The sequence below is a fragment of the Tachysurus fulvidraco genome, chromosome 6 (assembly GCF_022655615.1).
Source record: "Tachysurus fulvidraco isolate hzauxx_2018 chromosome 6, HZAU_PFXX_2.0, whole genome shotgun sequence".
Classification (NCBI taxonomy): domain Eukaryota; kingdom Metazoa; phylum Chordata; class Actinopteri; order Siluriformes; family Bagridae; genus Tachysurus; species Tachysurus fulvidraco.
The window spans coordinates 23,149,978-23,165,688 of NC_062523.1; the positions used below are offsets into that span (position 1 = coordinate 23,149,978).

Genomic DNA, 15,711 nt, shown 5'->3' on the forward strand with positions numbered 1-15,711 from the left:
CACTGTAGGATAGGAGTGATGTGTTTGCTGTTTTGAGCATGCATAAACCTTGCACAATTTAATTGGCGTTTTGTAATTAGGTTAGTTACTCATGCTTTCCGAAAGGTAAAAGCTAACTTTAGGTTACTTTAGCTTCACATTTGCTTGTGAATGTTTTGCACCATATTCAAAGCAACTCTTGCAAAAGATATGTGAAAGTAAGAGTTTCTTCATTTGTGATTTGTAGAATAGGACTTGTGCACCTGAAATAAATCATTTAAGAAGGTGTGATTGTGGTCTTGTTTGTGGGCGAGAAAAGTACTACATTTTTTTTCTGTGACTTCAAATGTCCTGATGCGCAACTGCACATTCTGCGTATTGTCACGTGCTCAATTGTCTCGCACCATCAAAACCTCTGTACTTGGCGCAATTGTTTTACACTGATTTCTAGTAGCTGTCAAATTCGGACGTACATGAAATGAAACGGATGCTGGCTCCGCCCACTCAGACCTGCTCATTTCCTTACAACCATGGCAGCACAGACAGAGGGAGGAATACCTATAAGCGCAGTAAGTAAACTTCATGTTATAACTTTACGCAGCAAACTGTAAAGCATATATACTGTGGCCGAGAAGTGCAAAACAATACCAAAGCGATGTGTAGTCCATGTGAGATTAAATAAACTTTCACGTGAGTATACATATTTGGGTGATAAACGTGAGTATACAAATTTGGGTGATAAACGTGAGTATACAAATTTGGGTGATAAACGTGAGTATACATATTTGGGTGATACACACAGTCATTATTTGTCCTTATTTGGCAACCATCAGTGACTTAATGTTGTTAAAGGACATTGTTGAACAACAGATGAACCTTCTGGGTAAAACACTGCGCACCTGAAATTGTCCGGTTTGTTCGTGAAATATTTCTAATCCACCTTAAAACGCTAATGAAGTAGCAGTGTGTCGCCTGTAGATGGCGATGGTTAGTGTATAATAAACACCGTGAGTGCTCAAAATAGAAATATTGCTATACTTTCCGTAACGCAAAGGCATAATCTGTATATGTTCAGTTCTTGTATAAAAGAATAAAAGAATTGCTGAGAAATATTATTTCACAAATTGTTATTATTATTATTATTATTAGTAGTAGTAGTAGTAGTAATAGTAGTAGTACAAGAGGTAGTATTAGTATTGCTTTTATTATCAGTGTTTGTTGTTTGTTTTCTTTTTAGTTTTATTACTGTTAGTTTTGTATGCTATTAAATATTTTAGTGGCATAAAAGTGTATTCTGCCTTGCAGTATTTACGTTTACATTTACAGCATTTAGATGTGTTTTAAATCACAGGAAGCCATTTGGGGAGTTTAGTTTTGAGATGGTGTGGGAGAACATAAAAAAGTTGAAAACCAGTCATTCGTCTGTGTTCTGGGTCAGTTTCAGTGGTTTAATGCCATGTACAGGTAGACCATGTCATGTTGCAGTACTACAGTCTCAAAAAGATAAGCGACTGAACAAGCACCTGTGTGGCATGTTTGGTTAGAAATAGACAAATCTTTATGTTGCACAGGAGAAATATTCATGTTTATGCAACTAAATGGATTGAAAAGCAGTTCAGTTGAGTGTTAGCAATGGTAACAATGATATCAAAACCCATATGAAGATATGCCCTCACCAAGAGATAGTTTAATGATGGAGAACAAAAGTTGATGATGCAGTATCCTCATTTTTCATTTCCAGTTGATATAACTTATACGTTTGCATTTCGGCCTTTGCCTTCATTTTCTTATTGGTTTGCATCACTATACTTATTCGTGTAGAATTTTGAGGCTAAATATAAATTTAACGATTTAACAGTGGGATTTATAAATTCTAAATGTCTAAATCTGAAGAGCATATTCTTTCTTCTATCTTTTGTAAAAGTGTCTGTAAAAGTAGACACGGTCTGTTCAATTTCCTGGACAATTTAAAAAAAGGTGTTCCCAAGTGGTACAATATAAAAACATTCTCAGGATCCTCGGGTGGCTGGCATCATATGTCTTGTATAAATAGATAACTAAATAATTAATATGTTCTGTGCTTGTTGGTTTTCTCTCATGCTATAAAATAATCAGTAATATATATATAGATTTTTAGAATTTTTTTTTGTAAGACACATTTGCTCAAGGTGTTTTCTCTTGTTTAAACAAGCATAAAAGAAATCCAAAATCCTTGTATTTCATGTATTTCAAGTTTCATTTCTGATGAAGAGACTTTGTTGTTTTAAGGTGGATCAGAAAATTCTAGAATAAAACTGGATGTTCCAGTGTAAATGAAAATGAAACAGATCTCTGAAAGTTTTCTTTTTTTTCTGAAGTCTTTTTTGTATTTCGAATGCCAAAAGCAAAGCAAGGTCTATTAAGTGTGATAACTAAAACCGTTTTTTTTTAAACGGGTTAACTTTAGAGACATTGAAACATGCTTCATGCGTTTTCTTCATCTGTATTATTTTATATTTTTAACATATCATAACATAAGTCTAGGAGTGTGATTATAGCTTCTTCATTGACATGTTATGTTTCCCTGACTAAAGGTTAGTCCACGTTATTTGCATACAAACTCTACAAGCCACACTGGGCCCTTCAGCGCTATAGCAGAGCTGATTGGTGAGTCACCATTCATTCCAGTTTTATTACTCTTTAAAAGTCTGAGGAATTTCTTACTCTTACAAAACTATAATTGGCCTGCATATTAATGAGTAATATAACTTTGGTATTTTCTGAAAGAGAGACCTGCCTTTTTGTAAATACTCCAATTCCCCTTTTTATCCTAATGCATTAACATCATCTTCTAATCAAAAGACATTTAATCAATTAAAATTTCATATACAGTACAGGGCTTAAATGAGAGTTTTGAACAATATTTTTATTATGATTTCCTAATGTAAATACTTGCTTTCCTGATTCATATTTACATTTTCTCCAGTCTTCTTTTGTTATTATTAGCCTAGAATTTAAATATACACATTTTATTTGATTTTTATTTTAATATGTAGCCTTTCAGTGTTGTTGTATAACCTTTAAAAGTAGTAAATGTACAAATGCTATGCTATTATATTATTTTCTGGAAAAGGCATTGACTACCATTTGATGACATTTTTATTTTTCTGTTGAAATGTAAAATATTAGCTCTCTCTACTGATATTTTGTTTTTCTCAAGATATGTGGGCAGCCAAACATTAAGCAGCTGCCAGGGTTGTGGTCTTGAGTTGATTTGTTTCCCCCAGATGGTTAACATTGGTGTTGATTTAATTACATTGGTATTTGTCCTTGGGGTGCTTTCAGAGACATGAAAATATAGTAAAAAAAAACAAGTGTTAACATCAGAAGAACAAAAAAAAGGCACGAGAGCAAACTACATGAGAGGGCATGATTGAAATCAAAACTCTCATTTAACAGTAAAATAATGCTGTGTATTTTTTCTTCTCTAAATGCCCATCAATATCAGGACTCATTTGGAATTCTATTCTGGTATTTCTGTATAACTGTAATTCTGAACACGTTTGCAGCATTACCTGTACATATACACTGAACATACAGTATATTCACTAGCCAATATTTTGCACTCATTTATTTTCATTTACCAGTAATAGTAGTCATAAAAATATGGAAGGGATTCTGAGATGCTGTGTGTCAAGAAACTAATTTGCAGCATGGTGAATAAAAGTTCTTATGGAAATTAGAAGCAACAGTTGAGTCGATCCAGTCAGACTCCAGAGGGACCAGGATTTGTTTGTTTTGGGATTTGTTTGCATTTTTCAAATGCTTTTTACAGCTAACTAGGAATCCAAACACTCCTGGGAAGTGGTGAACAGTCAAGTATCAGTGATAGTATTTGATTTATTCTGTATTTCTTCTATATTGACAGACAATGCTTATGACCCAGATGTCAGTGCAAAGCATATCTGGATAGATAAAACAGCGATCAAAGACCAGGATTGCCTCATCTTCATGGATAATGGAAAAGGCATGGATTATGACAAGATGCACAAAATGCTCAGGTAGGAGAGTGTTCATGAAGCCTACATTATCCTTTAGAGGTCTTTTAGATAATCTACATAAGTAATACACTTTATCTGAAGATGCAGTTTGTTCATATGTATAAAGTTTTTCATTTAACTGCTGTTTTTTAATTACAGGTACACATATCAATCATGCATATTATCTCTTTCTTTCTCTTTCTCTCACTCAGTTTTGGCTTCAGTGATAAGAAAGCGGTAAAAGGCCATGTTCCAGTTGGTCTTTATGGTAACGGGTTTAAGTCCGGCTCCATGCGCTTGGGAAAGGATGCCATCGTGTTCTCAAAGAAAGACAACACCATGTGTGTGGGTCTTCTGTCACAGACTTACCTCAAGAGTAAAGGAGCACAGAATGTCATAGTGCCTATTGTCGCATTCACAGAAGCTGGAGAGACTGATATCCTATTTGTAGAGAGATTAAAGAGAACTTTTGATTGGTGATGTGAGTGTGTACTGTATGTGCATTGAGCAAGAATTTCATAAAGCAGAAATGTTTACTACTACAGAAGAAAGAAGTAATGACTAGAAAACAGTGACTGCATATAACAAGGTTTTCACATCATGCACTAATCTTTTTGAGAATTTAAATGTTCTTCTGTACAGGTTGGTCCTTAACCTTTTTGCTCACTCGGTGGTCCACGGAAGTATGAAGAGTGTCTCCATGATATTCTCACCCATTCTTTGTTTAGCACTAAGGAAGAACTGCTAACTGAGTTCAGAGCCATTAATGGCCCACACGGCACCAACTCCACTGGAACTCGCATCATCATCTGGAACCTTCGCAAGTAACCATGATTAAAGAGAGAGAAAGAAAAAGGGGATAAAACACAGAAAAGTGCATAGAAAGTACAGAAGCTCTGTAGTTTAGATCTTTGTCATGTTTATTTTACAAATGTAATGTTGAATATATTGAGGACCACACTGATTGATAAAGAGTAATGAGCAGTAAGAAGATTCTGGGTTAAATTATACATTTATCACACCATTATTTTTTTTTATATCATCATTCCATTTACAGTTCAGATATGTTTATTATATGTTTGTAATTGGTTGTCAGGTGCTCTGTAAATGTCAGGTGCTTTTTACTGGATTTTCTGATAATTACCTTTGTTGTGCCTTAGAATGTCCTCGGGTGAATTGGAATTTGACTTCTTGAAGGATCGCTATGATATTCGGCTCCCTGTTGATATTAATGAAGGCAGCAAAGAGCCAAACAAGGGCCCCGAGAGCCAAATATCACCACCTGAGAGTGAATATTCACTGCGGGTGAGATTTAAACCACTAAATATTAAAATCATTCATTTTCCTCATTTGACAGCTCACTGAGATATCAGTGCTGACCGCATGGTCAAATTTGTGTTTATTTTTCTTTTAATTCAGGCATACAGCAGTATCTTGTACCTAAAGCCTAAAATGCAGATCATTATACGTGGGCAGAAGGTGAAAACTCAGCTCATCTCCAAAAGCCTAGCATATAGCATTAAGGACACATACAAACCCACATTTCTCGTATCCTTTTCCAAATATTCGGTATAATATATTGTGTGTGTTATATGATATCTGTTGAATAACTAAGATATTGTTACTGTATAATGAAACAGATTTAATATTTTTATGGCATGATTCTTAAGTCTTTGTCTCAGAACAAGGGAATTAAAATCACCTTTGGCTACAACACAAAAAGTAAAGAACATTATGGATTGATGATGTACCACAAAAACCGCCTCATCAAAGCCTATGAACCTGCTGCCTGCCAGCGTAAGGTAAGAATAATAGAGCTTTTAGTTCCTAACAGGAACTTTCAGCAGCACTCTATATTTGAATTGTGCCAGATTAACATCTGAAGATATCTGGAGTAGTTTCTTAAGTTGGGAAGAAAAAAGAAAGCTAACTATATTGAATGATGGTACATTTTAATGGTTGTACTGTATGCATAGCCACCATGCACACACTTATCAACAGCAAGACGCTAGCAAATCCACCTACCACCAATGACATAGTAGACAGGATCTAAATAGGGACCCTAGCAGTCAGCAGTAAACCATGTTTTTACCCATTATGCACCACATTCTAGAGATATTTGATGACTTAGATTCTAAGAAAGGATATATCTAGGTTATTTTATCCTTTATATATAGGCACATTTACATTCATATTTCCAAAAGTCTTTATCAATTAAAAACATTGATAATTTTTCACTAGACTAATAATACCACATAATTCACATAAGGTTTACAATGTTTATTGTGTTCTGTGACCAGGCCAACAAAACAGGAGTGCGAGTTATTGGGGTGATAGAGTGTGACTACCTTACGCCAATGCACAACAAGCAGGACTTTGAGATGACAGAAGAATACAGGTGTGTATAGTTATTGTTTCAGGTGTGTAGTTTTGTGGTCCACAATCAAAGTCACAACAGAGGCCATAATAATTAAAAAACAACAGTACTTATAACATTGTCCACAGAGAAAAGACTAAGTATTGCATAGAATCACATTTTGTAATAGTATACAAGTAATGGTGAGGTAAATTGACATTTTTGTCTAGACAGGATTTACTATGCAATAATAAACAATAACAAAGTATTTTAAACATGTACAATAACAGAAATTTTGTAAAATGTGCAATATTACCTATGTGCAATATGTCTTCAGTGTGACCACTACTCTTTTTATACATTATATATATATTTATTTATACATTATATATATATATATATATATATATATATATATATATATATATATATATATATATATATATATTACTGCTGTAACAGAGAAATTTCCCCATTGTGGGACGAATAAAGGTATATCTTATCTTATCTTATCTTATCTTATCTTATCTTATCTTATCTTATCTTATCTTATCTTATCTATATTGGCAAGATGAAGTATCAGACCACCCAGACTGAGTTTGGGCTTGACAGGATGTAACACCTGCCCTGTACACAATGCAATTTTTCAGATGCTCTACTTCTTATACTTGTGATGATTTATGCATTGTTCTCTTATTCTAGTGGTCAATATCTAAATATCTCTCAATCCCATGGCCTAGTTTAAATTCTCTAAGTTGGAGAATTTTGCATTAATTGCAAATAGTTGTTAACTCTAAATAGTAGTTCACTCTGCCGGTTTGGGGATTATGTTCAGGTCCTGCTGTTACAAACCAGCTGTTTACACTGGTTTCTGTTCTTCCTTCAAGTGTACAACTATAGTACTGTATTATAGCATTCATTGGCGGAGTCTCCAGTTACACACATACAGAGTCTTGGATGCAGTTTGTGAAACTGTAGTTTTGGCACAAATTCCTAGCTTATTAATGTGATTGATAGGTGTTTTGTGTATGGGAGTGAATCTGGTGTAATTAATGTTTTTTATTCTCTGCAGGAAAACTATGCAAAATGTAAGTACTAAGCTTGAGGAATATTGGAAGGAAGTCCGCTACAGACGTCAGAAATCCAATTGTAGTGTACCTGTTGAAGAAGATGTGTGAGTAATTAAAACACACACACACACACACACACACACACACACACACACACACACACACACACACACACACACACACACACACACACACACACAGTATGCCAGTAGTTGCAATGTCTGTATGTTTCTATAATCAGTCCTAAGACTGATAAAAGGATGGGTGAGGTTTATGAGAATATGAGTTGGTGAATAAAAATCTGTGTGTATGTGTGGATTTGCAGGGAGAAACCAGATCAAAACTGGGTGCAGTGTGATGAGTGTCTGAATTGGCGAAAACTTCCTGATGGCATTGATTTGTCGCAGCTCCCTACTCAGTGGTTCTGCTACATGAACCCTGATCCCCAGTTCAGGTGTGTTTGTGTCTGAAAAAGCCGGTGTATGTCTATTTTTGTGTGTTTACCTGTTCCCATGTGAGTGTTTCTGTCTTTTTGTGTTTGTGTGTCTGTGTGTGCAAAAAAAAGCTTATAATAGTGTACATTTTGATCATGGTTGACAATACATGGCCAAAACTATTTGGACACCTTAAAATCACAGTCATATGCGATTCTTCCCCAAACTTTCCCACGAAGAAGCACAGAATTATCTAGAATGTCTTTGTATGCTGTAACATTAAGGTTTCTCTTGACTGTAACTAAGGAGTCTAGCCCAAACCTGTTCCAGCATGACAATGCCCCTGTGCATACGGCATAAATCCATGAAGACATGCTTGGCCTTCCACAGAACTGTAAAAGCACAGAACTCCCAATTTTTTGGATGAATTGGAAAGCTGACTGTAAGCCAGTCCTACACTTCCTAATGCTATTTTGGGCTGAATGAGAATCATAGCTGTGCTCAAAAATATAGTGGAAATTTATTCCCGTGTGGGGGTTATTACAACAGAAAGAGGGGTATAAATCTGAAATACAGAATATATTAAAAACTGGGATTGTCACAAGGAAAGTGCACTGCAATAATTTGTTCAAAATTAATTGTGATTCCCTCAGGATTTGTACAGTTGAAGAGGAGCCAGAGGATGAGGATGATGAACCCAGATACCAGAAAACTTACAAACAGGAGTAAGTAATACATCCTGTTGTTTACAATAAATATATAATGCTCATATAATGTTGTATATAATTTTGCATATGTGTATCAAAACAGTGAGAAAAATCAGAAGATACAGATGGATAACAACAGACAGCAAGTGTGTTATGTTTTAACTTGATTTGTTAAGTGTCTTTTTGTTCTCTCCCTGTATAGATTCAGTAAAAACTTTTTCTATCTGGCATTTGTATTCAATCTGAGCCACATAACACCTATAGCAATCAGAGTGATTATAAAAATTGGCTTATTATTACAGTTGCATAAGTTGTTGTTTTCAGGAATTGGTGGTGTATATTTTGTTATTTTGTGCTCAGTGCATTCAGATTTTGGGATTGCTAAAATGGAAAAGTGCAATGAAATAGAAACTCTGTGTGAATGTGTGTGTGCATGGTATCATACACAAATGGACTGAGAACCCATCCATGGTGTATTCTCACCTCACCCCCATTGTTCTCAGTATAATCTTCAGATCCACATGGATATTTATTAGAATAAAGCAGATTACTGCTAGCATTAAGCAGAACTGAAATACGTCACCATTACTTCACCACTCTGGTTTTGATAATCAGTTGTATAATAATGATAATGTGACAGTAAATTAATATGAATACTAAAATGATTACTCTTTTATTAAATTGTCTGTGTTAAATGTACCATAAACTGAGTAGTGTGGTGTCTGTTACAGATAGAGCTGCAGCAGAAAGAGGCACATGAGAAGCTGATGTTAGCTTTGAACAAAGATGCAGCTGATCTCTTAAAGACACAAAAGGGCCTTATGCGCCAGCTCAAACGTGGTGTAAGAACTTTTATTTCAGAATTTTTTAGAACTAATGCATCATTTACAAGACTTGTATTGTATTTTATTATGCACCATTTCAGAAACCTCTTTCTGCAGTTCATGATAATTGCACACACAAATTCATAAAAGTGAATTTTACATATGTATTGTCCACATATTACAGAAGCTTCCCTTACTTGCTAGAAATAAGTTCAGTTAAACGTTACACAAAGCACATACACTGTGTAGGTGTAGTCAGTGTGTTTGTCACATTTTTCAATATAAAGGGTAACTTGACAAGAGAAAAACAAGTTCATAGTGATCAAGTGGCCTTAATTCCTAGTACTTAAATAGAATGTGCACATCATTATCAGAAGAAAATGGGAACAAACACATTGCATTGCCTAGGCAGTAAGTTTGTCTAATAAATTTAGTTTGTTCTAGACTATGCTGAGGACTGCTTATGATGAAAAGTAAAAGCACTGATGGATTAACAGGCAAAAATCACAATACACAGGCTAATGCAACTATATGCAAATATCCTAGAACCTACCCCACAGTGTAGGAACCGCTTTTATACCACACTCACTGTCTCACTCACTATACCACACTCACCAGAGCCCTGTCCAAGGAACACCTGACTCCCCCCTCAACTCACGTCCCCAGAGACGTGCAGGTGAGGACCTATTTTTCATGTGTGTGTATATACAGTATGTCTCTTTATTTATTGAATTCAAGTATTACCAGTGTGAATCTGTCATTAACTGTACACGTTTCTGGTCACATCAAGATCCCGCTCGCTCACCTATTTCAACAAGGTATTGACATCTCTCTATCACATACCCTGTCTCCTTCTCCTTCACAATTACATGCCATCTATTCTCAATTTTAGGAAGACGAGACCCACCGAGCCAAGCAGAGAGAATGGAGGAATAAAGAGAGCCAGAATAGGAGACAGTTTTGGAAGCAACTCACCAAGCAGGCCATCAACATCCACAGCCTCACCTGAATCCTGTTCCCCACCAATCCTAAACAATTCTGTTGCTGTTTGTGATCAAGTAACACGTCTGTATAATCAAACAACTTTGCCCCCTGTATCTTCCAGAGATACCAGCATTGCAACCCAGACTCAACAGGTAACGGAGGAAGAGGGGGATACAGAAAGGATGGGAAAAAAAAATGGGAGCACAGATGGAGAAAATGTTATCAATTGTTCTGAATCTGAAAATAATCTCAAGAGGAATACAAACAAACAACAGATAAGAAATAAGGAAATAAGAGTTCAAGAGAATAGTGTACCAAGCTCAAAATTATCTCCAAGTTCAGTTGAGTCAGAAGAAGAACTAAAGCATATGGAGGTCTCAGATGATATAAGTCAAGGGGGTAAGACTTCATCAAAACTGCAAAACTCAGTTCTTGATGTGTTGGAGGCCCAGAAGCAACAGGACAACCTGCTGGAACTCCTGAAGGAGGTGACAAAGGAGAGAGATGAGAGCCGCGTTCAGTTGCTTGTCCTCAACTCACAAGTGGATGAGCTGAGGAGCAAGTTGCTGGAGCTCGACCAAAGCATGGTGAAGAAGAAACAAAGCCACAGAACATACACACAGACCAGCCCAGAGGAGGCACAAGACTACAAAGTGCTGTACTTGCAGGGAAAAGAGGAGATAAAGCTGCTCCAAGAAGAGCTTAGTGGGCTGAAGATGGAAAAAGAAGAGAGGGAGAGAAAAGGCCAGCAATCTCTGTTAGAGTGTGATGATGATCTGGCTTGTCGAGTGGACATTCTGTTAAGGGAAATTGACCAGAGAAACAAGGAGCGAGAAGAGCTACAGCTTAAGGTGGGTATTTTTTTTTTGCTGTATGAAGTTTAGTTTTCATTCACATTGCTTTGTAAAATACTATAGAAAAAATAGTTTGCATAGTTATCCGTTTCATGCACAGTGGAGACTACGCAAAATACATTTACAGCCTTTTGAAAGGGTTTCAATAGTATAGATTTATAAATGCTACTAGAGAGGATGCTAATTCAGTACTACTTATAATTACCACAAAAAAATCCCATGATGTCCAACAAAACATCAGCAAACTCATCTGCCTCAGGAATATCTGCACTACACTTCTATTCTACTTCAATCAATAAGAAATGACCAATATTTCTTCGGACAGAATATTTTTCAGTATTTTTAAAGATTTCAAAGAAACCTACAGTATTATTAGTCATGTATTACCTAGACATCATGACCCAGTCAACTTATGAAACTATTTACTATCAACTTATAAAAATATTTTCCAATCAAATTAAATCAGAACAAATTATATTTGTCACGTACACATACATACAGAGTTCAAGTATTAAAGGAATGCAATAGGGAGGGATGGATGGATGGATGGATGGATAGATAGATAAAACCAAAAGAAGGTAGATAAATAAAGATACATAATATATACATATATCATTAAAACCTATTCATTTAAAGTGTCATAGTGCAAAAAAAAGGTTGTGCAGAAAAAAGTGAAGATGGAGGGAGAGGACCAGTACTAGATCCTGGGTGTTTCCTGGTTAAAACTCTGAATGGCCTCCAGGAAGAAGCTTCTCCGCATTCTCTCTGTGTTCGCTTTCAAGGAGCGAAAGCGTTTCCCTGAACTCAACAAATAAGAGTCCATTGTTGGGATGGACTCTAATACGATATTCTAATACGATTAACACGATACGTGTGTGTGTGTATGTGGGTAAAGAACGATCAAGTGAGAGTTGAGCTAAGGACTTTTAAATGGGTTTCCAATACAAAGTTTATACAAATCCTTACATACCTTCACTTTGTAGATAATTACTCTCATGACCCTGGAAACACAGACAGGCTCTATAAAATCAGATCAGTGTCAGATACTCTTCAGAAAACTTATTCTTCAATGATAGATTTCAATCAGTTGATAAATAGATTGTAATCTGTGGCACTAGAATATGCAGAATTAACAGACTCCCAATAAAGTCAGGTCACTGAATGCAAACAATGCTAACGGATGCTTCCTGCTTCCTGTGGCTTTGTTCCCTGGATACTTTCCTAAATTAAAAAATAAACTAATATACATCATTATGGAAACTCTGAAAATGTAATAAAATAGTTTTCTTTGTTTGTATATATAATTTTTTAACTTTTTTTAGACTCTCTTTGTAGCACTCAAAAAAATTAAATACAAAAAAAAAAAAATCAACGTTAATATTTAATACTCTGTTCTTCATATCCTTACCGTTACAGTACACAATATTTATATTATTTACATAATTGACTGTTATATCTGTTCTACTATTTAGCAGCAGCTCCTTTGTTTGAACATGATTAATACTGAAGTGGACACTTCAATGGAGTTTTTAAAAACATTTTCTTAATCCTCTCTCTAACACACACACACACACACACACACACACACACACACACACACACACACACACACACACACACACACACACACACACAGGTGGAGAGTCTAGAACATGAGAACTGCTCTTTGTCGACCTCCTGTGAGAGCCTGAAGAGAAATTTAGAGGATATGAAGAAAGAGAGTGAAAAGGTCAAGGTACATACAGAAGATCATGGTGTCCAGACAGATTTTCCTACAGGTTCCCATGAAGAAAGTACAACAAATTCAGCAGAAGCCTCCAACTCAGGAAGAGGAACAGACCTTGGTATACAGCAGCATGAGACACAGGACAGACCAGAGATTGGACAAGACAACAATAACCAACAGACATACAAGTAAGAGTTCCACTCTAAAATGGTACATTACCAATAATATCTGTATTATATAGCTGTATGAATATACAATTTGTGCATTTCAAATTGATATAAAACTGTAATTATGTGGCTTTTGAAACAGAACCCAAAGCCCTGACTTGTAACACAATAACTCAAATAGAGTTTCTCTTCTTTTAGACTCAAATTAAGAGAACTCAGACAAACATTGGCCCGTCTCCTGGTCACCCTCGCCCCTGATCTGGACCTTCAGCAGGTGAATTACGATAGCGATGCCATTGATGAGATTCTCGTTCAGGTTGTAAATGAGATCTCCCCTGCAGAGACAGCCTCTACATAGAAAAAATGGTGACCGGAAGAGCACAAACCTTTAAGTCACATTAATCATTTGGTTGTTTTAATGCATAAATAACTACATACACTACATAAACAACATTGTTTTCTTAACATTTTTAAATTTAACTATACAAAACATGAAGATTTTTATTGCTTGCCTTATGTTTGATTAAGTGGATAGGGAGCTATTGCAACTTGTACTGCCTGAGGGATGTTTAAAAGTAAGTTTACCATTAATAACATATAATTATATTTATATAATTAATTCCTGTGTGTATACAAACAAATTATCTTATTATAAGTGGTTTATTAAAGATACATTTTTTTGTAATGGCTAATTTTTTCATTGTTTCATTTTTTTTATGTTATTATCCTCCTGGTTTTTGTAATTGTCTATTCATAAATGAGGGCTTGGTACACATGTAATGTTTAAATAAAACAAAATTAAACTTAAGTTTTTATTTATTGTTTTACTTTTTCCAGGAAACTATTTGTTGTGGTTTTCTTCATTATGGTTTCCTGTTTGCACCTGTATGCTTGTGCACCATCACAGTAGTGTCCCTTGTTATGCACATCAGTGTAGAATATATCCTATTATCATTCAAAAGTTTCGTGTAATGTCTACAAACATTCTAAATACTAATCATTTTTGTGCAAAATATTATCAACAACTATAGCCACTTCTATTGAGATGCATAATTTCTTAAGACTATTTCCATCAAGAAAAATTATACCTATTTAAATTTTTAAATGATTTGTTGTTCATGTTTGAAAAAGAAAAAAAACATTTTGACCAATATGTATTCGTTCATCATCTCATGTTTGAGATCCACCAAACTGAAGGACATCTGTATCCAAATCCACAGGCATTCAATGCCAAGGAAGACCTCATCCTATCTTTAGTCATATAGCCCCTGTCTGTGGTCTTTGCTAAAAGTATTTGCCTCTTGTGACCTCAATATTGATTCTTGTGACCTCATACTGTGGCGCAAGTCCATTTAGAGTTTTATAGGTCAGTAATAGAATTTTACAGTTAATGTGATATTTGAATGGGAGTCAGTGCACTGTAGGATAGGAGTGATGTGTTTGCTGTTTTGATCATGCATAAACCTAGCACAATTTAATAGGCGTTTTGTAATTAGGTTAGTTCCTCATGCTTTCCGAAAGGTAAAAGCTAACTTTAGGTTACTTTAGCTTCACATTTGCTTGTGAATGTTTTGCACCATATTCAAAGCAGCTCTTGCGAAAGAAATGTGAAAGTAAGACTTTCTTAATTTGTGATTTGTAGAATAAGATTTGTGCACCTGAAATAAATCATTCATCACTAGATTTACTGACTTTTTTATTTTCTGGTGCGGGTCCCGAGGTGTGATTCCCCCCGTTGAGATTTTCACAGTTCTTCAGCGCTGCTTTTGTTGTGCAAACACCCCCATCACCTGTGAGGCCTGGCTCATTTGCATTTGTTCACTCAGAGTAGCTCAGATCCAAGGCAGGCCAAACCTGTGTGTGTGACATGGAAACATCTATAACATATCTAGACATGGAAACCTTCACGGCCTATCTATACAAAATAGTCTGTTTTATTTATAAAAAATTGTGTGCTAAGGTTTGTCATTGCCATAGTACATATCATATTTATATAACCCTTGTGCAGACCTGGGATCTATTTGACTCATCTGGAAAGTTTAATGTGTCATAACTTGGGTTTCCTTCCACATATTTGCCTGAAAATTTCCAGGACCGTTCCAAATTAAGAAATTTGCATATAAAATTAATTTTGTCTATTTTTGTTGAACTATGTGTTCGTAAAATAAATACTTTCCTCCTCAAGTCCTCCTGAGTCAATTTCACCCGGCCACATTTAGTGGGGCAATAGGTCACACCTTTGCCCTTTTCAGCGCAATGAACATACATACAGACACAAAAATGCACACATAAAATGTCCACTAACACACTAACACGCAACCAAATGGTACCGGGCCGCCCAAGGAACATTCAATTATTTCCATTTTATTAACGTGCTGTATTTCTCTCGGGTTTGTGCAACTTTCCATGGACGAGAGGTTAACCGGGAGCTGAGAGACGTCACCTAAAGCCGCACCAATACCGCGCATGCGCAAAATATCATGATATCGGGCCAGGATTAGGTGACGTCTGGAGCTGAGCGGCTGCAAGCGGCAGTGGCTTTGGTGGAGAGAAGGTGTGTATCGCTCTTCTCTCTGTTCACCGGTACTTTG

The 15,711-nt window shown here is 35.8% G+C and overlaps 1 protein-coding gene across 4 annotated transcripts; it reads left to right on the top strand.

The window, feature by feature from the left end:
* The first annotated feature begins 362 nt into the window (after positions 1-362).
* On the top strand, positions 363-13,928 carry LOC113639782 (MORC family CW-type zinc finger protein 3-like). Of its 4 annotated transcripts, XM_047814995.1 has the most exons (19): positions 2,283-2,372; positions 2,553-2,625; positions 3,887-4,019; positions 4,211-4,434; positions 4,666-4,822; positions 5,159-5,303; positions 5,418-5,546; positions 5,681-5,800; positions 6,299-6,396; positions 7,427-7,528; positions 7,750-7,878; positions 8,512-8,583; positions 8,669-8,711; positions 9,297-9,407; positions 10,008-10,065; positions 10,180-10,207; positions 10,282-11,224; positions 12,864-13,141; positions 13,319-13,928. In XM_047814995.1, exons 1-19 carry the CDS (start codon positions 2,292-2,294, stop codon positions 13,476-13,478), a joined length of 3,084 nt encoding a protein of 1,027 aa, XP_047670951.1. In that variant the 5' UTR covers positions 2,283-2,291; the 3' UTR covers positions 13,479-13,928. The 4 variants fall into 4 exon arrangements, with proteins under 4 accessions (XP_026997700.2, XP_026997701.2, XP_047670951.1 ...); XM_027141899.2 differs by lacking the exon at positions 2,283-2,372 and adding an exon at positions 363-548 and having other exon boundaries at positions 10,008-10,207; XM_047814994.1 differs by having other exon boundaries at positions 10,008-10,207.
* The last annotated feature ends 1,783 nt before the right edge of the window (positions 13,929-15,711 follow it).